This window comes from Hemicordylus capensis, chromosome 14 (genome assembly GCF_027244095.1).
Source record: "Hemicordylus capensis ecotype Gifberg chromosome 14, rHemCap1.1.pri, whole genome shotgun sequence".
Classification (NCBI taxonomy): Eukaryota; Metazoa; Chordata; class Lepidosauria; order Squamata; family Cordylidae; genus Hemicordylus; species Hemicordylus capensis.
Window position 1 is genome coordinate 4364687 of NC_069670.1, and position 24351 is coordinate 4389037.

The 24351-nt window shown below is 50.9% G+C and overlaps 1 protein-coding gene across 3 annotated transcripts; it reads left to right on the top strand.

Moving 5' to 3' along the window:
* Positions 1 to 1593: 1593 nt before the first annotated feature.
* Positions 1594 to 23013, top strand: MUS81 (MUS81 structure-specific endonuclease subunit). Of its 3 annotated transcripts, XM_053277422.1 has the most exons (16): positions 1594 to 1879; positions 5690 to 5822; positions 6396 to 6529; positions 8395 to 8493; positions 9164 to 9244; positions 10091 to 10179; positions 10686 to 10862; positions 12362 to 12466; positions 12985 to 13112; positions 14708 to 14820; positions 15983 to 16099; positions 17357 to 17452; positions 19560 to 19682; positions 20461 to 20564; positions 21581 to 21664; positions 22530 to 23013. In XM_053277422.1, the coding sequence occupies exons 1-16, from the start codon at positions 1673 to 1675 to the stop codon at positions 22594 to 22596; spliced, it is 1857 nt and encodes a 618-aa protein (XP_053133397.1). In that variant the 5' UTR covers positions 1594 to 1672; the 3' UTR covers positions 22597 to 23013. The 3 variants fall into 3 exon arrangements, with proteins under 3 accessions (XP_053133397.1, XP_053133399.1, XP_053133398.1); XM_053277424.1 differs by lacking the exon at positions 10686 to 10862; XM_053277423.1 differs by lacking the exon at positions 8395 to 8493.
* The last annotated feature ends 1338 nt before the right edge of the window (positions 23014 to 24351 follow it).

A 24351-nucleotide genomic window follows, 5' to 3' on the forward strand; every position in this document is an offset into this window, starting at 1 on the left:
CAATACTGTGCTAGATAGACCAATGGTCTGACTCAGTATATGGCAGTTTCCTATGTACCAAACACCAGTTACTAATTTTGAGCATGCTTCTATTATAGTTCATGTTCCTCATGGCCGGGGAACATAGGAAGCTGCCATATACTGAGTCAGACCCTTGGTCCATCTAGCTCAGGATTGTCAAACCAGACTGGCAGCGGCTTCTCCAAGGTTGCAGGCAGGAGTCTCTCCCAGCCCTATCTTGGAGATGCTGCCAGGGAGGGAAACTTCTACTTTTCTCAGAGCAGCCCCATCCCCAAAGGGGAAGATCTTAGAGTGCTCGCACCTGTAGTCTCCCATTCAAATGCAAACCAGGGCAGACCCTGCTTAGCAAAGAGGTCTAGTGGCATGAAAAAGACAGAATGATTTGTGGCAGTAGCTTTTGTGGACAAAATCTGCCTCTGGTGACAGAGAAGAATGATAAATCAGGGAGGCCAAAAGGCTATGAAACATCAGAGGCAGGTCTCTTGACATTTCCATGGAAAAAGCAAATGCATACAACATAAACAGAGCAACAGTCACTAGCGATAACGGAATGTTCCTAGATTTCCTATGTCAATTTCATATCATCTTCCTAAATGAGTCCTAAATTAATAGAACCAAAATATTCTCATAAGCTCTATTGCTAAGTAGATTTCTTTTTTATTCTAATTCATTGTTGTGATGACTTGAATTGGGGTGTGGGGTGGGGTTGGAGGGACCCAACTCCTCTTTTTCCTAATTTATAAAAGTTTCCTTCATGACATGAACCAGCTGAGGTGCGGAGATGAATGTTCATTGTGAACCTCTAGTCTCATAACGCTAGAACCAGGGGTCATCCCATGAAACTGATTGCCAAAAAATTTAGGACCGACAAAAGAAAGTACTTTTTCACACAACGCATCATCAACTTGTGGGATTCTCCGCCACAGGATGTGGTGACAGCCAACAACATGGATGGCTTGAGAAGAGGGGTTTGGATCAATTTATGGAGGCCGGGTCTTTCAAGTGGCTGCTATTCTCACAGGTAGTCTCCCATTCAAATGCAAACCAGGGCAGGCCCTGCTTAGCAAAGGGGACAATTCCTGTTTGCAACCACAAGACCAGCTCTCCTATTTCAGTGGTCTGGGGGAGAGGAGGGGGAAGAGAGGTAAAAAAAGCTCGCTGAACTTATTTTCGGGTTCGGATTCAATTCATGAATCTGCTAATGACACTGAATTGGGGGAGGGGATTCTGTATGTTTTAATTGCACGAGAGCTGACCACAAAATAAAACGGCCCACCCCCAGAGGAGACAGATCTCCCCTTGAAATAGATATACAGGATGCCTGCTTTATGTACAGTTTCTTGAACTTTTTTGTGCTTAGCCTGTTATGGATATTTCTATTGCAGCGTGGGTCGCCTTACTGCAAGCAAACGTCGGTGAATGCTCGAAATCACACCGAGTTTGTTTCCGTGTGTGTGTGGTGTGTGTGTGTGTTCGCGTTTGCCGGACAAGTCGCATCGTCCCACGAGGGTCTCCTAAGGTTACTCAGCAATACAAGGCAAAACAAGAGCAGGCGTACCTCTCCCTCCGGCCACCAGGGGGCGCCCGGCGCACGTGCACAAAGGGGCCGCTCTGCCCTCCCGTCCTCCGAAGCCTGACCAAGGCGGACTCTATGGTATGGGAGCACAAAGACCTCCGGGTTAAAGGGCAAGTGAGACGCCCAGAGCGGGCGAAGAGGCCCAGCCAGCGCCTGCCGAAGATGCCGCGGCCGCCACCTGCGCCGGGGTGCCCCAACCCCCTGTTCCAGCGCTGGCTCGGAGAGTGGCGCGACCAAGCCGCCGAGCGCGGGCGGCCCAGAAGCCAGCGCGCCTATGAGAGGGTAAGCCACGCCCCCTCCGAGCAGAGGCCGCGCCCCTCTGCACAAGCCACGCCCCCTCGTCTTATAGTTCCGCCCTTTATTCCAGGCACTGCCCTCGGGCGTTTCTCCTGTTTGATTTAATGGTGGGCTGCTGTCTGTTCCAACAGGTTCTCCTCCCCTTAAACAGGGGTAGGGACCATGGCTCCCCAGATGTTGATGAACTACAACTCCCATCATCCCCAGCTGCAGTCAGTTGTGGTTAGGGGGTGATGGGGGTTGTAGTTCAGCAACATCTGGAGAGCCACCTGTTCCCTATCCCTGCCTTTAAGGTGTCCTTTTAGAGCGGCATTAGGCAACAGCTGTTTTTGAACTACAACTCCCATCATCCCCAGCTACAATTGAGGCTGGGTAGGATGGGAGTTGTAGTTCATCAATATCTGGGCCCTTTAAGGTGTCCCTTTAAAACTGCATTAGGCGACTGTTGTTGAACTACATCTCCCATCATCCCCTGCTACCTGAGCAAAGAGGCACCTCTTAAAAGTGGCAATTCTCTTTATTTAGCAGGGGGAGAGCAGCTGGCCCTATCCGTCTCTAGCACAGCATCCCTCCAGTGGCTGTTATTGGGGTCTCTCTTATGTTTCTTTTTTTAGATTGTGAGCCCTTCGGGGACAGAGAGCCATTTGTTAAATCTATTTATATCTATGTAAACCGCTTAGGGAACTTTCTGTTGAACAAAGGTATATAAATATTCATCATATCATATCATTCCCAGCTACGATTGTGGCTGGGTGGGATGGGAGTTGTAGTTCTGCAACATCTGTCCCCTTTAAGGTGTCCCTTAAAGCAGCATTCGGCAACTGCTGTTGAACTACAACTCCCATCATCCCCAGCTACAATGGGGCTGGGGATGATGGGAGTTGTAGTTCAACAACAGCTGGAAAGCCAAGGTTCCCTAATGCTGCTTTAAAGCCACATTTTTGTGACTAGGTTGGCCAAGCCCCGCCTTCTTTGTGGATAGGCCACACCCCATGAGTGCTCCCACCACTCCAAAGGGGGGGAATCCCTTTAGTTAAGCCACGCCACTTCAGGGCTGGGAACACGCCCCCCTTGCCCCAAGGTTCATTTAAGAAGCATTGCCCTATTTGCCCACCGCCAGAGGGTTCCTTAACACGACATGAGCTCGTGTTATACAGACTACTGCAGAATTATGTTCTAACCACCCATCAGGAAATCCTAACACAGAACTGAAATCTTTAAGGGTGCTGAAAACTCATTTTCTTACATGTTTTCATAAGAAAAAAGCACCCAGGAGAAAATCTTGCCTTGGCACTGAACTCTTACAGGGTGCCGCAAGATTATTGTATTGTCCATGAGAAAACCGCAGGCATGAGAAAATCGCATCACAGTAATGAAAAAGCACAGTATGGGGGAAAGAATTGCATTCTAGTCCATGGGAAAACCACACTAGAAATGAAAACCTCACCTGACGAATAAAAATTTGCTACACCTTCACAATAAACCATGCCCCTTATAGGGAGGACACTCTTTCAAGAACCGGCAAAACAGTCCTTTAAATGGAAATGTCATTATCTCTCATTTGCAACAGCGAATGTAATTCTACAGCCCATGAGAGATCTTGATCCTTTGCCTGGGAAGTGATTCTTTTGTTGATTTGTTTATAACAAACTTTATGAAATGTTTTTTTCCCCAGAAAATAAACAATTATAGATAAACAACTATAGTTAAAAATAAAAAGTTGCAATTCACACACACATAGAAAAATATGTTTTTTTCCTAACATAGAAAACTGTTGCAAAGAAAAAATAACATATACAAAATGTACAAGAACATAAACAATACGGGGGCAGGGAGAACATACACAAAAATACTTAAAGAAACATAGAAAAATAACATATTTATATAATATAATTTTGTGTATATAAATATATATATCCCCCCCCAGAAAACACTTTTTAATGCGCAGATAAAACAAAACAAAACAGATGTTAAAATAGCAAATGTTTTGATGTTGCACATCATTTTCAGTGTGCTGAAGCTAATGTGTAACATTGAAACATTTGCTATTTTAAGTCATATTTTATCTGTGCATTAAAATGAGTTCTTGAAAAAAAGCTTGCATTCTTCTGGAGAAGGCGTATTTCATTGCCATTATACCATCTTAAATAAATACAGAAATTTTATTTTTATATATATATATATATATATATATATATATATATATATCCTAGTTGTGGGCTTTTGAACATTACTTTTCAAGACCTACATTATATTTATATATGTATGTATGTATGTATGTGTACATATATATACACACTTCTCTCTCTATATAAAGTATTTTTGCATTAAAATAGTGTCAAATGACGTCAAGTTTGGGAAGCAAAGGAGGAGAGCTGGTCTTGTGGTAGCAAGCATGACTTGTCCCCCTTAGCTAGGCAGGGTCTGCTATGGTTTGCATTTGGATGGGAGACAACGTGTGTGGGCTCTGTAAGACATTCCCCTCCAGGGATGGAGCCGCTCTGGGAAGAGCAGAAGGTTCCAAGTTCCCTCCCTGGCAGCATCTCCAAGATCGGGCTGAGAGAGAGTTTCCTGCCTTCAATCTTGGAGAAGCCGCTGCCAGTCTGGGCAGATGATACTGAGCTAGAGAGACCAAGGGTCTGACTCAGTATATGGCAGCTTCCTGTGTTCCTATGAAAAGTTGGGAGAATTACAGTTGCTGTATCAAATGAGAGATATTCACATTTCCGCTTAAAAGATCTCTGTGCTCGCCTTTGAGCCTCTCAGCAGAGTTTGCTGTTCGGTCGACCCGGAGCAGAGATTGGAGTAATCACGCTCGCTTTGGAAGGCGGGTAGGCTCAATCTGACGCCCCAGTGTGGCTGCTTTCTGCTTTCTGGAGGTCACCACACCAGCAAAATGCTCAGCTTGGCAGGCGCGACCTGCCTGGCTTGGATTACGCGGTATCCATTACGGCTGCGGGCCGGGAACCCAAGCCACTCCCTGCTGCTGTGTGAAGAGGTGTGATCCTGTCCCCTCGCTTCGCCTCCTCTTTCTTTCCTAGCACCCTGTGATCAGTGAAGCAAGAATACCCAAATCTCTAGGAACATAGGAAGCTGCCTTCTAGAGTCTGACCCTTGGTCTTCTCGCTCAGCATTGTCTACACTGACTGGCAGCAGCTTTCCAAGGTTTCAGACGGGAGTCTCTCCCAGCCCTACCTGGAGATGCTGCCAGGAAGTGAAAAGCGGGACCTTCAGCCTGCAAAGCAGCTATGACCCCACCCCCTAAGGCAGGCCTGCTCAATTTAGCCCCCCCCCCAGCTCTTTTTCAACTCCCATAATCCCCAGCTACAGGGATTATGGGTATTGTAGGCCAACATCTGCAGGAAGGCCGAAGTTGAGCAGCCTTGCCCTCAGGGGAATATCTTACTTCTGTTTACATTGCTATCCCACTCTTCCTCTAAGGAACCCAGAGCGGCATATGTGGTTATGACAATCCTCACAGCAACCCTGGCAGGTAGGTTAGGCTGAGAGAGAAACGACTGGCCCAGCATTGCCCAGTGAGTTTCACGGCTGAGTGGGGATTTGAACTTGGGTTCTAGGCCAGTCTGTACCCCCTGCTGGCTCCCTCTTACAGCAGACAGCACTTGCGCCCCTCCAAATACAAACCAGGGTGGGCCCTGCTTAGCAGCTTTTTCTTTGGCGCGATTTTATTCTGTGCATTTATATACTGGCAAGTCTGAAGCCTCAAAGGCGGTTTAGAAAGAGATGAAAGTGGCAAGATGAACATCTCCTCCTCCTCCTCTTCTTCACACGCAGGCGCTGAGCTCCCTCCAGAAGTATCCCCTTCCTCTGAGCAGCGGGCGGGAGGCCCGGATTCTCCAGCACTTCGGAGAGCACATTTGCCGCCAGTTGGATGAGCGTTTGGAGAGGCACCGCCGAACGCAAGCCGGTATGGCGCCGGCAGCCACGAGGGAGGCCGGCTTTCCTTCCCAAAAGTCCAACATAGACCAGTCGGACATAAGCCAGCCACGTGATGCAGCGGCGAAAAGAGCGAATGCAATCCTTTGCGTTTCGGGGCTTCTCCTGCTTGGGTCCTCAGATGTTGTTGGGGATGATGGAAAAGAGCGAATGCCATCTTTTTGCATTTCGGGGCTTCTCCAGCTTGGGTCCTCAGATGTTGTTGGGGATGATGGGAGTTGTAGTCCTCTGATGTAGCGCCACCTAAGATTGCGTTTGCTCTCTTAGCCGCCGCGTCACGTGCCTGGCTCATGGGCACCTTGTTGTCCACGAAGACCCCTGGGTTCATGGCACGGCAGTGCAGGGTTTCATCCTGGCCAGAGCTGCTTGTCCAGCGGGGCTGGGCCTTTGTGGCCGGGGATGATGGGAGTTGTAGTCCAGCCCACCAGCATCATGGGAGTTGTAGTCCAGTGGGGTCAGGGAAGCCTGTGCAAATCCGCTCGGCCGATTTGCCTGCTGTACACAACCCCGCCTCACCTTAGAGGGCTGATATTGTGACTCCCAGGTCTGGAGAGCCCCACTTTCTCTCCGAGGGAGCTGGAAGACGCCGACCCCAGCGATGAAGCCATTGATATCCTGGCACTGCCGCCTGCCCCATGCGCCGCGGATCCAGACCGACCTCAGGAGACGTGCTTAAAGGTGAGAATGCAAGGGTGATGATGTCTTTATTAACTGTAGCTTGCTTACTGTATTTACCTGAATCTGAGTTTAGGTTCTCCCCCAAGGTCTTTGATGTTAGAAATCAGGGGGGTCATCTTAAATACAGAATCCTAGGAATGTAGGAAACTGCCTTTTAATGAGTCAGACAGGTCTGTCTATGGAGGGCAGCAGGTCTATCAGTGGCTACTAGTCTGGTGGCTGTGGGCCAGCTCCAGCCTCCGAGGCACGATGCCTCTCAATACCACTCGCAGAGGAGCAACAGCAGGAGAGAGGGCATCCCTTCATCTCCTGGCCTGTGTGCTTCTCAGAGGCATCTGGTGGGCCACTGTGGGAAACAGGAGGCTGGACTACATGGGCCTCCTTGGGCCTGATCCAGCAGGGCTCTTCTTACGTTCATTGGTCCAACTAGCTCTGTATTGTCTTCACAGGCTGGCAGCGGCTTCTCCAAGGTTGCAGGCAGGAGTCTCTCTCAGCCCAATCTTGGAGATGCTGCCAGGGAGGGAACTTCAGTCATCTGGAGTGAGAAGCCGCTGCCAGTCTGTGAAGACAATACTGAGCTAGATGGACCAAGGGTCTGACTCAGTATATGGCAGCTGCCTATGTTCCTGTGAGATGCTTATCAGGTGAGGTTTTATTTCCACCAGAACAGCTTGTCCGCTGGGGCTGCTCAGGATGTGTGTTTGCCTTTTTGGTTGTTCTTTTTGTTCCCGGTGACCAGGGCGTTGGCTTGAGACTTTTGACACACTTCTTCATTCCTCCGACTGAACGGACACGTGTGTCTCGGCGCTTTTGCTTTGAAAGCTCTCGCCCAGAAAGCCCATAAAACTTTCAGCAGCGCAGAGGCCAGGAAGGAAGAAAAAAAAGAAAAGAAAGGTTTTTGCAGAGAGCCCGAAGGAACAGACGCCACCTAGGAGCCAACATGATATAACGCAGGCTGGTTTTGCCGGAAGGGATGAGAAAGATATTTTGGTTACAGAACAATGGCGGGGGGGCATTGTTATATGGAAAACGCACAATTGTGTTTGCTGTGGTGGAAGATCGTGATTCAGTGTCGCACTTGCTCCAGCGTTATGGAGAAGATGCCAAGGGTGTGGTCTGCTTAGAAGTTTGACTCTTCATGTTCATAGGAACATAGGAAGCTGCCATATACTGAGTCAGACTCTTGGTCCATCGAGCTCAGTATCATCTGCCCAGGCTGGCAGCGGCTTCTCCAAGGTTGCAGGCAGGAGTCTCTCTCCGCCCTGTCTTGGAGATGCTGCCAGGGAGGGAACTTGGAACCACAATACTCTTCCCAGAGTGGCCCCATCCCCGAAGGGGAATATCTCACTCTGCTCACACATGACATCTCCCATTCAAATGTAAACCAAAGTGGACCCTGTTTAGCCAAGGGGGCAATTCGTGCTTGCTGCCACAAGACCAGCTCTCCTCCCACTGATTTCCCAACCCCACCTGGAGATGCTGCCAGGGATTGAACCTGGGGCCTTGACTCTGACTCTGTTCTCTGCTCCACTCTGACTCGGTTCCCTGCTAATCAAGCAGAGACACCTTTCAAAGTGCCAATTCTCTTCTGTGTAGCAGGAGGAGAGCAACTGGCCCTATCCAGCCCCAGCACAGCATCCCTCCAGTGGCCGTCGCCAGTGTCTGCCTTACATTCCTTTTTTCTGTTCTGAACGCTTCTGGGACAAGGGGCCGTCTTATTTATGTGTGATTTATTTTTCTATGTAAACTGCTTTGAGAAACCTGGTTGAAGAGCGGTATAGAAATATTTGTTGCTGTCCCCTCTGGGGTGGCATGCCTAACCCCATTGGAAGAGTCCCCACGGGAACCACCTTTTCTGCTTCCAGAAAAACCAGCCGGTCTCACGTCGGCGTGCCCGGGGCTATTCCCCAGCTCCGCGTTCTGGTGCCTACGCTGTGTTGGTGGCTCTGTATCGGGACAGCATGGTAAGATAGGGGGCGTTGGCTCCGAACGAGGGTATTTGGGTTGGGGGATTGTGCTCTTTATTTAGCAAGGGGAGAGTCACTGGCCCTCTCCGCCCCCAGCACAGCACCCCTCCAGTGGCTGTTGCTGGAGTCTATCTTGTGTTACTTTTTAGACTGTGAGCCCTTTGGGGACAGGGGTCCATCTGATTTATTTATTTTTCTCTGTGTAAACTGCCCTGAGCCATTTTTGGAAGGGCGGTATAGAAATTAGAATTATTAGAATTAATTATTAATTAGAAATTATTATTATTATTATTATTATTATTATTATTCCCCGTTTGTCATTCCTGCTCCTGTTTTCATTCGTTGTTGGCATTCCAGTTGTCATTCATTCATTGTTGGCATTCACACTCCCAAGTTTTCATTCGTTGTTGGCATTCCAGTTGGCATTCATCATCATCCATTCATTGCCATTCGTTCCAGTTGTCATTCACACTCCAGTCGTCCCCGCTCCAGTTGTCGTTCCCCACGACGCGTGGGTACGCTGCAGGGTGGATCTGCCCCCCCGGAAATGGGGAATTGGGAGCTGTGGATTCCTGCCCCAGAGGAGAGCCCGATCGGCTCGGATACGGCTAAGGGATGGAATTTGGCGAGGAAAAGCCAAGTCTGTCTTTTTTGATCCCTTCCCCAGAGTCCTCGCACCCGGGGCTACTTGACGAAGCCGGAACTCCAGCGAGCAGCTCAGCCGCTGTCGGATAAATCTTTCTTTCCGGTGAGTTCCAGGAATCCTTGCCCCGAGCGAACGTTGGATTGTGAAGCATCTCTGCTGCTTCGGCGGCATAATCCGTGCTCAGTTTATCCCCACCCACCCTCCCTTTCCTTGCTGTCGTCATCACAGCTGCCTCGAAAGGTATCTGGGAGGCTGTTTTCATAGTTTTGATGTTAATTGTTTTGTGTTTACTTTGATGTAAACCGCCCCTGAGCCATTTTTGAAAGGGTGGTATATAAATCGACTAAATAAATAAAAGATCAATAGGTTATATTTCTCACCACTAGAGATGTAAAGGCTTTTGCGGGGGGGGGGGAGAAGAGGACTGGGGAAAAACAAAATTTTACAGGAAAATGAAAAACACCCTGCAAACCACCAGCTCACCAATTGGGTGTGATTTTTTTGGTGGCCTTCAAATTTCTATCCCCCATCCTTAACGACACCCAATGCTTTGGATTTAGTTAGGAACATAGGGATGTAGGAAGCTGCCATATACTGAGTCAGACCCTTGATCCGTCTAGCTCTATATTGTCTACCCAGACTGGCAGCGGCTTCTCCAGATTTGCAGGCAGGAGTCTCTCTCAGCCCTCTCTTGGAGATGCTGCCAGGGAGGGAATCTGGAACCCTATGTATGCAAGCAGGCAGATGCTCTTCCCAGAGTGGCCCAACCCCCTAATGGGAATAATTCACACTGTTCACACGTCTCCCATTCAAATGCAAACCAGGGTGGTCCCTGCTTAGCAAAGGGGGCAATGCATGCTTGCTACCACAAGACCAGCTCTCCCCATCGTCATCATGATCGTGGTAAACTCATCATCCTTTGGGGGTTCTTTGTTTCCCTCCTTACAGACTGATCCTGGGAGCAAGATCACTGCCTGGTCTGCCGTCAGCACTTTAATCCGCAAGGAGCTAGTCCTCAAGACCAACATCCCGGCCAGGTGAGGGTGCTACGCCACGGAAATTTGGAGTGAGGGAGCACCCGCAGGCGGTCAGCAACTTTGGGGAAGGGCGCTGGTCTTCTGGTGGTCACAAGCATGGATTGTTCCCTTTGCTAAGCAGGGTCTGCCTTGTTTTGCACTTGGATGGGTGACTGTGTGTGATCACGGTATGATAGTCCCCATAGGGGATGGGGCCAGAACTCAGTAGAAGAGCATCTGCCTCTTTGCATGCTGGTTCAATCCCTGGCAGCATCTCCAGGTAGGGCCGGGAAAGACTCCTGCCTGAAACCTTGAAGAGCTGCTGCCAGTCAGTGTAGACCAGGGATTCTCCACGTTGGGTCCCCAGATGTTATTGGACTTCAACTCCCATTATCCCCAACCAAAGGCCACTGGGGATTATGGGAGTTGAAGTCCAACAACATCTGGGGACCCAACGTTGAGAATCCCTGGTGTAGACGATCCTGAGCTTGGTGGACTCGGTATCAGACAGCTTCCTATGTTCCTAGGTATTCCCTGACTGAGACAGGGCAGACCTTAGCCCAGGAACTGATCGCTGTTGAGGAGCCTCTGCCTCTTCAGGATCCGGCCCCCGGCCCCGCCACCATCACAGCAGCTGGTCCCAGAGAGTCCCTGCCGCTTTTGCGGGGAGACGGGCAGAGCTTGGGCAAGGACGCCTCCCTTGCGTGAGTAAACCTCCCGAAGCTATGGAGATCTGTCCGTATTAGAAATGAATGGCAGAGGCAGTTAAATACATCAATCTTTTATTCATTCATTCATTCATTCATTCATTCGATTTCTACACTGCCCTTCCAAAAATGGCTCAGGGCGGTTTACACAGAGAAATAATAAATAAATAAGATGGATCCCTGTCCCCAAAGGGCTTACAATCTAAAAAAAGAAACATCAGATAGACACCAGCAACAGCCACTGGAGGTACTGTGCTGGGGGTGGATAGGGCCAGTTGCTCTCCCCCTGCTAAATACAATAGAATCACCACGTTAAAAGGGGCCTCTTTGCCAAGTTAGCAGAGGTTGTTTGTTTTTAACATTTATATTCTGCTCTTCGTCTGGTTAATAGTCTTTGGATGGGGCGGGGTATATAGATGAAATAAATAATCATCATGGGATGGGTTTTGTACACGGTTCCCAGAGCCGCTGGATGAGGGCGGTGCAGAAGTGTAATAATGAATAAATAATAACAATGAAATTTATTTGTTAGCCACCCCATCACAGATGGTTCTCTGGGCAGCTCATAGGACGACATGAAATAACAAGTAACAATATCTGCCTGCTTTCCTTTCTCTGCCTCTTCAACTGGACTAAATTTGGTTGAAGTCGCGGTCCACAAGTTAGATCTCTGATGCCTCAAATGTTCATGCGTCCGCCATCTTGGATCGGGGTGGATGACATCATCACAAACCACACCACTGAGGTGTCCCTATGTGTGCCTGCAGCCGTAGCAAATTTGGTTCGAATCGGTTAGGCGGTTCACAAGTTAGCCCACTTGCGCCTCCAAAGTTTACGCGTCCGCCATCTTGAATCGGGGTGGATGACATCATTGCAAACGACGAGGTGTCCCTACAAATGTACCCAATTTGGTTCATATTGGTCTGGGCGTTGCGAAGTTGATGCAGGGGACACACACACACACACACACACACACACACACAATGCCCAGTGATCTTATAAGCCTACTGGAAAATAGGCTAAAAACACACGACCCAATTAAATCATAACAGACCCGACGGCGGGGAAAGAAAATACAAAATGCAGTACAAAGCCATTTTAAAAACTCTTTTAAGGATCAGTTAGAAATCAGATCTAACTGTCAAAATCTGAAAGGCCTGAGCGAAGAAATCTTCCCCTGGCGTCTACAAGTACAAAGCGATGATTATGTTCCTCTTCACAACAACCCTGTGAGGTAGGCGAGGCTGAGAGAGAGGTGCCTGGCCTAGAGTCTTCTCTTGGCCAGCGGTGACAGCCAGGGGCAACTTGTCCCCCTGCCAGCGCCCCTGTAATCTGTCGCCGGAGGTGACTGCCTCACCTTGCCTCATGGAAGGGCCGCCTCTGGGCAGTGCCGAGACTTCACCCTCAAGATTGTGGCACCCACTCCTTACCAGGCGGGAGGTGGAATGAAATCCTCCAGCTTCCCCAACCTCGCCAGATTCTTCCTCTCTTTCCAGGCCAAGCTGCGGGGAGCCAAGAGCCAGGCCGTTCAAGCCTCAATTTGTCCTTCGCCCGGGACAGTTCGATGTCATCTTGTGTGTGGATTTCATTGAAACCACAGGGTGAGTGGCCCGGGTGGGCGGCCGGCGGGACTGGGTGGAGGTGGGTAGGCATCTGCAGGATCACACTCTGCCCTGGGCAAATAAAGCCAGGATACGAGGGTTCGTCTCAATTTTTGGATTCGCCTGACATTGTTGGACTACAACTCCCATCATCCCCTGGCACAGTGGAGGATGGGAGCTGTAGTCCAGCCACCTCCGGGAACACACCTTTGGCGACCCCTTGCCGGAATACACACCGCAACCTGATTTCAGCTCTGATCTCGATGTGTGATTTGTGAAGACGCAAGAGGTCAGTCAGAAAACCGAGCTGCTCTGTTTGGACTACAAACCCTATCATCCTCTGGAACAGTGGGTGATGGGGGGTGTAGTCCGACCACCTCTAGGAACCTAGGTTTGGAAAACCCGCAACCTGATTCAGCATTGATCTAGATGTGTGATTTGTGAAGACGCAAGCGGTCAGTCAGAAAGCTGAGCAGCAATGTAATAAACACGTTTATCGGCCCTCCTGTTTCCTATAGCGGCCCCACGTCCAGGAAGCAGGACCTGGTGGAGGAGCTCCAGCAGAAGAGCGTCCCCTTCAGCATCCGGAAGCTTCACATTGGAGACTTCCTCTGGGTCGCCCGGGAGAGGGCCTCCTCTGATGCAGGTGGGAGGCGTCTGGGGCCGTGGACGTGGGGAGGTGGGCTTCTCACCCAGGCCGCGCCTTCCTCTTGTAACAGGGCACTTCCTCAGAGGTACCCACTCCCTGAGCAAAGAGGCACCTCTCAAAGTGGCGGTTCTCTTGTCTTTAGCAGGCGGGGAGCAACTCGCCCTCTCCGACCCCAGCACAGCATCCCTCCGGTGGCTGTTGCTGGTGCCTATCACGTGTTTATTTTAAGATGGTGAGCTCTTTGGGGGCAGGGAGCCATTTTATTTCTTTCTTTATTTTATTTCCATGTACTCCGCTTTGAGAACTTTGGTTAAAAAGCGGTCTTATAATACTCACTGAACCCGCACAGATCATTGGTGTGCTAGGACTTTGTTGCCCCCACCCCCCGCCCGCCACAGCCCCTGCTTTTTTGCTCAGTGTCATCCACCCACTCTCACTTGCCCCCTCCCCACCGCTCGCTCCCTCATTCCCCGCTCACTCACTCACCCCCTACCCGCTCCTCTTCCCTATCTGCATATGGAATCCCCACTGCCCAATCACCACGGAGCGTCTGTTCTATGACCTCCGATTGGTAAAGCACTGTGTGGGCGGGGCTTGCCACGTACCACCTTAGTGTATTATATATATACTTTCTGGCTGGTCAGCTGGCCACTTCTCCCCCGGCTCAGTAAAGTGGATCGCCACTTCAAAAATGTGCCTCTTTGCTCAGTTAAAGGGTAGGGATGTTGCTGAGAAGGATACAAAAATCCTCCTCTCTGATAACCAAAGCTTCACGTCATTTTTTCTTTTGTGCTGAAGCGCGGGCAGCACAACTCACTGAGGGCTAGAAACTTGCCTCTTTCATAGTTTTTAAAGTGAAAGTGAGCTTGGGGGAGCGGGAGCTGCTGTTTACGGCTGTCAGGGCCTAGTGGGCCATACCGGGTGGACCATACCGACGTAGCCAGCAGAAGGGCAGCCCGTGTCCCTCCCACTGGAGACACAAAGGGGGCGTGGTCTGGTCGCCGGAAGGCTCACCCCAACTAAAGTAACTAACAAAAAAGAAAAAAACAAATAAAGTAAACTACAGGGCAAAAGCCTGGCGAAAAAGAAAAGTCTTCAATAGAGATTTAAAAAATCAGTAAGGAAGGAGCTCAACGAATCTGAAGGGGAAGGGAGTTCCAGAGAAGTGGGGCAGCAACCGAGAAGGCCCTTTCACGGGTCCTAGCTCCCCGAACCTCTCAGAAATCAGGGACCGACAGAGGGGCCTTCTGAGAAGATATGACCGGACAGGATGTAACTGGGTGGGAGAGGCGGGTCTGTAGGTAGACAGGCACCAAGCCCCACAAGGCTTTGAAGGTCAAAACCAGGCCCTCAAATTGAATAAACACATCCAGGCAGCAAACACAGGCTGGGAATGCAATCGGGAGGGCTGGGGCGGGCCCTCTGACGATTGGGCCACGCCCACTTTGCGCGTGACATCACGCGCACGGAGGGCACCAGTGGCTCTTTTCATTGGCAGCCCAGGTTCTTTGAACCCTTCCACTCCATGATGGCTCCGCCCCTGCCGGAGCATAAAATACCTGAGACCGCTATCCTCATCTGCTCCCTCTCAGATCAACCACATCTCCGTAAGGCTCGGGAGCTGGTCCTGGACTATGTGGTGGAACGGAAGCGGATGCCCGACCTCTGTGGCAGCATCATAGACGGCCGCTTTCGCGAGCAGAAGGTGCCGGGCTACTGGAGGGGAGGGAACGGCAACGGGGCCTTGTTGGGGTTAGGAGGGGACATAGGAAGAATATAGGAAGCCCCCTTTACGGAGTCCTAATGTCAGAGGTCCTGAGACCTAATGTCGGAGGAAGCTGCCTTATACTGAATCGGAAGATTCATCTCACCGGCCGAGACAACTAGTCCCTTCCGGGAGGGGGAAGAGTATCAGGCAGCACCCCTCCCTTGCTGAGCATCAGGCAGCATTTCCTGTGGTGCTGAGCTCCCCAGTCAAGCTGAGGGAGGGGTGCTCAAGGAGGGATGTGGAGAGGTACTCGGGGGTCCTGAGGGGTGGTCTACTCTGCCAGTCACTATAGACCAAGCCTGCTCAACTTCAGCTCTCCTGCAGATGTTGGCCTACAACTCCCATAATCCCTGGCTTTTGGCCACTATTGTGCCACTATTGGCCAAGAACAGCTGGGGGGCCAAAGCTGAGCAGGCCTGGTCTACATTGACTGGCAGCGGCTTCTCCAAGGTTTCAGGCAGGAGTCTCTCCCAGCCCTACCTAGAGATGCTGCCAGGGAGGGAACCTGGGAGATTCAACTGAGCGATGGCCCTAAGAGGGAATATCTTGCAGTGCTCACATGTAGTCTCCCATCCAGATGTGAACCAAGGCAGGCCCTGCTTAGCCAAGGGGACAGTTTGTCCTCGCCACCCGCAAAACCAGGGCTCCCCTAAGGAGCTTTGGCCTTTACACTTAATCACAGAGAGGCCTCTACACTTAATTGGAACCCAGAGGTATGACTGTTATGAGCCAGTCTGGTGGTAGCAAGCATGACTTGTTCCCTTAGCTAAGCAGGGTCCACCCTGTTTGCATATGAATGGGAGACTTGATGTGTGAGCACTGCAAGATACTCCCCTCAGGGGATGGAGCCGCTTTGGGAAGAGCATCTAGGCTCCAAGTTCCCTCCCTGGCAGCATCTCCACGAGAGGGCTGAGAGAGATTCCTGCCTGCAACTTTGGAGAAGCTGCTGCCAGTCTGTGTAGACAATCCTGAGCTAGATGGACCAAGGGTCTGACTCAGTATATGGCAGCTTCCTATGTTCCTACATTCCCCTGACACCAATAATCTGGGCCAAGGCAGCCTCCAGCGAATAACACCCTGCCTCTTCCTCCCCACCCAGTTCCGCCTACGGCAGTGCGGCCTCTCCCACCCCATCTACCTAGTAGAAGATGCCGGCTCCGCGCAGCACCTCAGCCTGCCTGAGAAGACCCTGCAGCAAGCAGTGATCAACACCCAGGTGCGTATGGCCTTCCCAGGAGGGTGAGCTGCGAATCCGGGCCGGACTCTCCTCCCTTGCCCTAGGCTCTGGCAACCTTCCTCCTCTTTGACCCAGAGTCCCGGGGCGGCCCTTTTATGAGGCGGGAGGAGGCAGTCCCCTCAGGCGGCCGACTACTGAGGCACCAGCAGGGTGGCAAAATGTGCCCCGCCCCTAGCCAGTGCCCTCAGAGCAGCGTTCCGGGACCGGGCTGACCCTTGCAGACCCTGGCGAGGAGCACCTCTCCTGACAGGAGGACTGCGCAAGTTGGAATTAGCGGCACCCCGCGTCGGAATTCCCGCCTCCCCACCATGAGGAGGCAGCCGGCCGTGGGGCAGCCGCTGCAGCTGGGACGATACGGGGTGGTTTCCTGGAATGCCGACCCGGCACTGGTGCGGGGAAAACTGGACGGCCGCAGAGATTCCCGGGAGCGTCCGGGGAGCGAAGCAGGAGAGGCTGGGGAACGGAGGCCTGGGGGCCGGGCGGTAGTTGCTCCCCTCCTATGGGAGACGCTCTAGAAGGAACTAGAGCTTCCCTCTGCTAGCATTCCCGGAAGGGCGCTTTTCCAGCCGCCCCTGCGTCACTCCCTGCCCGCCCCCCGGACGCTCCCCAGAATCTCCACAGCTGCCCAGCTTTTCCCACACCAGTTGGCATTTAAGGAAACTACCCCCCACCATACCAGCTGGAGCAGCTGCCCCACGACCGGCTGCCTCCTTACGGTAGGGGGTGGGGATTCCGACACGGGAGTGGGTGGGGATTCCGAAGCGGCGGTGGGTGGGGATTCTGACACGGGGTGCCACTGTTTCCGACTTGCCCAGTCCTATTTTCCACTCCTAGCCGAGCTTGCAAGAAGCACGAGGATAGAAGGGGAGAGTGCTGGCCGCCTTCTCCTCCCACCTGCCCACGGCCCCACTTTCAAAGCTCACAAGGGTCGGTTCTGACCGGTGTTCCCTGCGACCGGGGTTCCCAGAGGTGGTTGACTACAATTCCCAGCATCCCCTGCCAAAGGCCATTGCAGCAGGTGATGATGGGGGTTGTAGTCAACAATCTCTGGAGATCCCTGTTACAGGGGCACTGGGGCTTGCCCCCACCAGGGCTGTGTGGCTGGCTCACTCGCCCAGCCTACCTCACAGGGTTGTTGTGAGGATAAACATAACCATGTTGGGGCTCCTTGGGGGAAGAGCGGGATATAAATGTAAAATAAAATAAAATAAAAATCTTCCTCTCTCTCTACTCCAGGTGGTGGACAGCTTCTTCATCAAACACACCCGCGACCTTCGGGAATCGGCTGCGTATCTGACCATTATGACACGCCACCTGACCAGGCTGTATGAGGTGAGTTTGAAGTGAGGTGTTTGTTTGTTTTTTAAAGGCCCCTCAGCCTGGGACGATGACCCACGGCAGTCACATCAGGGCTTAATTTCTTTCTTTGTTTTTAAGTATTGAACTAAATTAAGAGTGGCAAAACCTGAAGGATGCCTGGAAAACATATCCATATCAGCTTAGTGGAACCCCCAAGTTTAGGAGCAGTATATCTGATATACAGACAGTAGGGAAGGGTGGTTGTTGTCATGCTCCCTTTCTGAACTTTAGCTGCAAATGGGATGCTGGATTTCAAGGTCTTTAGGTTTGTCTGGCAGGACAGTTCTTACGTTCGTACTCTGTGGAGTCCTAATCCAAGTGGGTGACAGTATTCACTGGGCATTCGATCCATGCTCAGATAAAGTTGTAAAGTTGTCCCCTCATGTTGGTGTCAACTCCTGGCGACTACAGAGCCATGTGGTTTTCTTTTAAAAGGAGGGGTTTACCATTTCCATTTACCTTTTACAGGAGGCGTTTACCATTGCGCAGTATGAGATGATGCCTTTCAGCACCTTCCCGTATCGCTGCTGCCCGATACAGGTTTTCCCCATAGTCTGGGAAACATCCCAGCGGGGATTCGAACCAGCAACCTCTTGCTCTCTAGGCAAGTCGTTTCCCCGCTGCGCCATTACGTGGCTATGGTGAAGCAGGGATGTGCACCAAATTCGACCAAATCGATTCAAAACGGCTTGCACAGAATGGGATTCGTTCGAATGAATTGAAATTCACTCGAATCGAGGATGTGAATTTGATTTAAATGTGCCCAAATTTGAATGAATTCAAACGAATCCCATCCTGTGCAAGCAGTTTCGATTCGAATCGATTCGATCAATTTTTATTTATTTTTTGCACATCCTTATGCTCAGGAATGCTCTTGTTGTATTTGTCCAGGCTGACTTCCAGCAGGCAGATCATAGGACTGCTATGTTAACTGAATGAACGTTAGAAGAATCGCTTTCTTTAAAAAAAAAAATTGTTAAGAATATGCCCCTAATTAATTCAGCAATGGCTTTTTAAATAATTATTTTTGATACGGGTACTTACAAACTGGAAGGGATAACCTGTTGATCTGATTGATAAACTGGGATGGGTTCAGAGGAAAGCAAAACAAACCAAGAGTTATTGAAGGAGCTGGGTATATTTAGCCCGGAGAAGAAGAAACTAAGGGGAGACGTGAGAGCTGTCTTCAAATATCCGAAGGGTGGACATGTTCCCCATTAGGGCAGGGCTTAAACTGATGAGTTGAAATAACAAGAAAGCAGATTGAGGCTAGACACTAGGAGAAATTTCCTAACTGTAAGAGCTGTTCAAAGCCACTGAATGGCGCAGCGAGGAAATGACTTGACTACCAAGCCAGAGGTTGCTGGTTCGAATCCCTGCTAGTGTGTTTCCCAGACTATGAGAAACACCTATATCCGGCAGCAGCGATGTAGGAAGGTGCTGAAAGGCATCATCGCAGACTGCGTGGGAGGAGGCAAAGGTAAACCCCTCCTGTATTCTACCAGAGACAACCACAGAGCTCTGTGGGTGCCAGGAGTTGACACCGACTCGAAGGCACACTTTACCTTTTTAAGAGCTGTTCAACAGTGGAACAATCTGCCTTGTGCAAGTGGTGAGTTCTCCCTCGCTGGACGTTTTCAAGCGCTGGATGGCCACCTGTCAGGGGTGGCGTAGCCATTCCCTGCACGGAGCAGGGGGTCAGACTAGAAGACCTCCGGGGTCCCTTCTAACTCCCAAATTCTGCGATTCTGCCAGCTGCTTCGTCAGAGGTGTTGCCTGCAATCGCATGTGGGTCTTAACAGCAAAGATGGAAAATGCACCCTGCTTCACCCCCAGATTTTGTTTTAATCCTTTGCCTGATTTAAGATTTCTGTGTAATTGGGTTGCAGCCCTTGTGGGAGATGAAATTCTTTGCTAGCGGAAGTCTTTTTTCTGGACTGAGAGAAATTAACAATTTTAACCAAAAAAGTGGGACATACTGGGTGGGTACAGAGAGGAGAAGGAAGGGGGATGAAACCCTGAAACGAGGGTCCAGGAGGATGCATCAAGATCTGCGAAGTGCTTTTCTTTTTCCTCCTAGGACAAAACCCTGCTAGGCTGTACCAAGGAGGAGCTGGAGCAAGAGCGCCTTCTGCAGCTCAGTGACGGCTGCTGCAAGCTCCTGACCTTTGCCGAATTCAACGAAGGGGCCATGAAGAACAAGGTTATTCTTCCGTTTGTTTATGTTCTTTATTTGTTGCAGGTCTGTGCCGCCCCATATGCAATCTCTGGCCGGCTTACACATTAAAACGCAACAACCGTTAAGACTTTCAATCGTAAAACCAATTTTAAAATCCATCAAAAAAGCTTTAAAACATTATGAGCGAGACGCCTGATAAAAGAGATGCGTTTTTCAAGCGTTGCTTAAAAACAGCCAGAGATGGGGAGGTTCCAGTTTTTATGTGGGTGCACGTTCCAGAGCCTTGGGGCAACCCTAGAGAAGGCCCGGTTTGGGGTCCCCACCAAACATGTAACTGCAACCAGACCTCCCTCGATGATCCATCCTGTGGTTGTCTTTGGTAGGATACGGGAGGGGTTGACCATTGCCTCCTCCCATGCAGTATGAGATGATGCCTTTCAGCATCTTCCTAGATCGCTGCTGCCCGATAGAGGTGTTTCCCATCGTCTGGGCAACCTCTTGCTCCCTAGGCAAGTTACTTCTCCGCTGTGCCATTTGGTGGCTTCCTGTGTATGGATTTACGATCTGCACTATTGATGTGGAGTATGTATGGTTTCCGTTTGGGTTACTGGTCCTTGACTGTAATAAATATTTTATTTTGATTTAAAATTCTGCGGCCCTCTGCACAGCGCTCCGTGACCTTCCAATCCAGCCTCCCAGGGGGCTGGTTGCCGACCCTCGCTTTTTACTGATGGAGGAGGGGTGGAGTCTGGGGAGGGGGCTGTCCCTTCGGACTCCTGCAGCCTCGCTTTCTCACCCCCAGGCCCAGACGGTGAGCGAGGTCTTTGCCCGGCAGCTCATGCAGATTAGCGGCCTCAGCGGAGACAAGGCGGCCGCCATCTTGGAGAGCTATAAGACCCCCGCCAGGTACGGAGAAGGGGACTGGCTGTATAGAGGGTAGACTAAAGGGGCCCATGGGGCAGAGGAGAGCTGGTCTGGTGGTTGCAAGCATGACTTGTCCCCTTAGCTAAGCAGGGTCTGCCCAGGTTTGCATTTGGATGGGAGACTATGTGTGTGAGCACTGGAAGAGATTCCCCTCAGGGGATGGAGCCACTCTGGGAAGAGCAGAAGGTTCCGAGTTCCCTCCCTGGCAGCATCTCCAAGATCGGGCTGAGAGAGAGACTCCTGCCTGCAAGCTTGGAGAAGCCGCTGCCGGCCTGGGTAGACGATACTGAGCTAGATGGACCACTGGCCTGATTTGGCGGATGGCAGCTTCCTGTGTTGACCTTATCGCTTACACACAAGTCAGCTTATGCCAAGCACCTCTGGTAGGGGTACCCAGGAGGCAAAAATGGGACTCCGTAAACACTTTCATATAATAGCTAGAATGGCTCTCTAGGATAATCGTGTGAATCGGTCATTGATTACAGAAACCCAATCTCCTATCATGCCATCTTGGGGAAACCTCAGTCAGGAATCATATTGGATTTCACTCATTCCCCCAGATTCCTGCCTAGCCCTGAATCAAGGGCCATGTCACCTTTGCAGCCACTGAATCGTACACAGTCCAGCTACCACGCGGAGTGTTCCGAGTGTTCCTAGAAGAGTGTTCTGCTCCTCTCTCTCTCTCTCCCCCTTGTGTAAAGACAGAGGCTGGGAGATGCCTGGGGAGGAGAGACTCCGGCCTGCAACCTTGGAGAAGCCGCTGCCAGTCTGTGTAGACAATCCTGAGCTAGATCTGCCAAAGGTCTGACTCAGTAGGAGGCAGCTTCTTCCACTCCTTCCTATGCTTGCTGTGGCAAGACCAGCTCTCGTCCTGGTAGCACTGTGATATTTTCCGGGGCAAATGATTTGAAGAGGTTTCTGTGCGCATGCACCACCGGAGAGGGGACCAGCGTTCTGTAACCCTCCCTCCATCTCTCTCTCTCTCTCTCTCTCTACAGCTTGCTGGCCGCCTACGCTGCCTGCCAGACCCCACAGAACTGTGAGCAGCTGCTAAGCAACGTCAAATGTGGGAAACTGCAGAGGTGAGTGACAGGGCCCTCCCTGCTGAATGTCGGCCTGCACAGCCCACTAGGGATGAGCATGGAACCGGCGGGGTGGGGTGGGGAAAATTATAAGGGCAGGGGAGGGTGCACTTACCCCAACCCCCGCTGCTTTCCCCACCGTCGGCACTCACTGAAAAAACCGATCTGGCAAGGCGGCAGTGTACCTCCCTGCCACCCCGTCTGCTCCTCGAACCAGAAGTGACAGGAAGTAGCACGTGTGCACGCTAAAAATATTTTTCTCGTCGGCATGTTCCTCGAGCTGTGTTGCTACATGACTCATCAGGATTTCCCCCCCACTGGTCAGGCATCATCTTCCACTCGTCACCGACAAGCAGACTAGTGGATTTCCTGAGCCCTGCCTATGGGGAGCGGAAGAAGAGATTTGTGCCTGCCACTCCATAACTCCCCTTCTCTCTCTTTCTCTCTCTTTCTCTCTCTCTCTCTCTCTCCCTCCTCCTTTCCTTCTCAGGTCCCCTTCCAATTCTAACATTCTGTGATTCTTAACCCCACCCCTGAGCTTCCCAGGAGCCAAATGCCTTGAGGATTGCTCTGCTTTGACCCATGGGTATGGGTCAAGAAACGCTGGCTAGGTTCACCAGCCTTACAAAATATTTTACTGGTCAAAATTTACTTGTATGTTTCTTGTCAGGAATTTTTCCCCACTGGTCAGGCAGCATTTTCCACTCGTCACCGGCAAGCAGACTAGTGGATTTACTCGTCACCGGCAAGCAGACTAGTGGATTTCCTGAGCCCTGCCCATGGGGAGGGGAAGAAGAGATTTGAGTCTGGCACTCCATAACTCCCCTTCTTGCTTTCTCTCTCTCCCTCATCCTTTCCTTCACAGGAACTTCGGACCTGCCCTCAGCAAGACCTTGGCCCAGTTGTACTGTACTCCAGGACCCCTGCCTTGAATCAGTGAAAGATTGTGGCTGGCGGTGGGGGCAACTTCACCCATCCACAGTGCAGTATCCTAGCCTGATGTATCCTAGATGGTGGACTTCCGTGATCCGAATTACTCCGACAATCAGCAGCTGGCTAAATCTAGCTCAGGGAATTCACCAAAAGGTGCCAGGGAGGGAGATTTGTCCTTTTGGTGTCCCATGCTGGGTGTCGAGCACCCCAAGAGGCAGGCACTTGGCACAGGCCCATGGTGGGCAGGGAGGATTGATCCCAGCCTCCCAAGAGTGTTACTGGGGAGAGCTCCCTGTTAGCTCCGTGGTCCAAATTGGACTACTCTGAGTTAGCTCATCTTGTCCCTTTTGCTTTTTAAAAAATTCTTAGTGTGTTACTCATACTCGAATAAAGTTGTTGAGGGTTTTTTTTGCAAAGGATCTCCAGTTTTCAGTGACGCACGTGTGAAGGAAATGAACAGAGAGAATGGGAACCCCAGAGCGATACTAAATTACTCATGAGTAGTCCCACCTAGAACATAAGAACAGCCCTGCTGGATCAGGCCCAAGGAGGCCCATCTAGTCCAGCATCCTGTTTAACACAGTGGCCCACCAGATGCCTCTGGAAGCCACAGGCAGGAGTTGAGGGCCTGCCCTCTCTCCTGCTGTTGCTCTCCTGGAACTGGGACTCAGAGGCATCCTGCCTTTGAGGCTGGAGGTGGCCTGTAGTCCTCCGTCTAGTAGCCGTTGATAGACCTCTGCTCCATGAAGTTATCCAGACCCCTCTTGAAGCCATCCAGGTTGTTGGCTGTCACCACATCTCATGGCAGAGAATTCCACAAGTTGATTATGCGTTGTGTGAAAAAGTACTTCCATTGGTTGGTCCTAAATTTCCTGGCAATCAATTTCATGGGATGACTCCTGGTTCTAGTGTGATGGGAGAGGGAGAAGAATTTCTCTCTATCCACTTTCTCCACACTATGCTTGATTTTATAGACCTCTATCATGTCTCCCCACAGTCGTCTTTTTTCTAAACTAAAAAGCCCCAGGTGTTGTAGCCTTGCCTCATAAGAGAGGTGCTCTAGGCCCCTGATCATCTTGGTTGCCCTCTTCTGCACCTTTTCCAGTTCTGCAATGTCCTTCTTCTTTAGATGTGGTGACCAGAATTGTACGCAGTACTCCAAGTGTGGTTGCACCATAGTTTTGTATAAGGGCATGATAATATTAGCCGTTTTATTTTCAATCCCCTTCCTAATGATCCCTAGCATGGAATTGGCCTTTTTTCACTGCTGCCGCACGTTGAGTCGACACTTTCAACGAGCTGTCCACCACGACCCCAAGATCCCTCTCCTGGTCCATCACCGGCAGCTCGGATCCCATCAGAGTATACTTGAAGATGGCGGGTTTTCGTCCCAATGTGCATCACTTTACACTCGCCAACACTGAACCACATTTGCCACTTTGTCGCCCACTCTCCTTGATGCCTCCCTGATTTCCTCCTGATTTCCCCACAGTGACTGTCAAAGTTTTGATCCGGAGGGCGATAGCACGTCCCCAGTAGCACGTTCCCTTTCTGGCCTTGTATAGTCACCCACAGGGTTTCTGTGGAGGACTCCAGTCCTCCTAGGTTTCCTAGCTTGTTAGATTCTATGCCTTCTTTCACAGTCAGTGCTACCCCTCCTCCAAGGCGCCCCCCCCCTGTCCTTTCTGTAGAGTTTATATCCAGGGAGAACAGTGTCCCACTGGTTCTCACTGTTCCACCATGTATTTGGGTGG

What these genes read in the sequence shown, in the direction of transcription:
- MUS81 (XM_053277422.1), top strand. Translation starts at nt 1,673, where the DNA reads ATGGTATGGGAGCACAAAGACCTCCGGGTTAAAGGGCAAGTGAGACGC. An exon ending in GAGGGCCTCCTCTGATGCAG is followed by an intron (nt 13,113 to 14,707) that starts GTGGGAGGCGTC and finishes GCTCCCTCTCAG; the next exon opens with ATCAACCACATCTCCGTAAG. An exon ending in AAATGTGGGAAACTGCAGAG is followed by an intron (nt 21,665 to 22,529) that starts GTGAGTGACAGG and finishes TTTCCTTCACAG; the next exon opens with GAACTTCGGACCTGCCCTCA.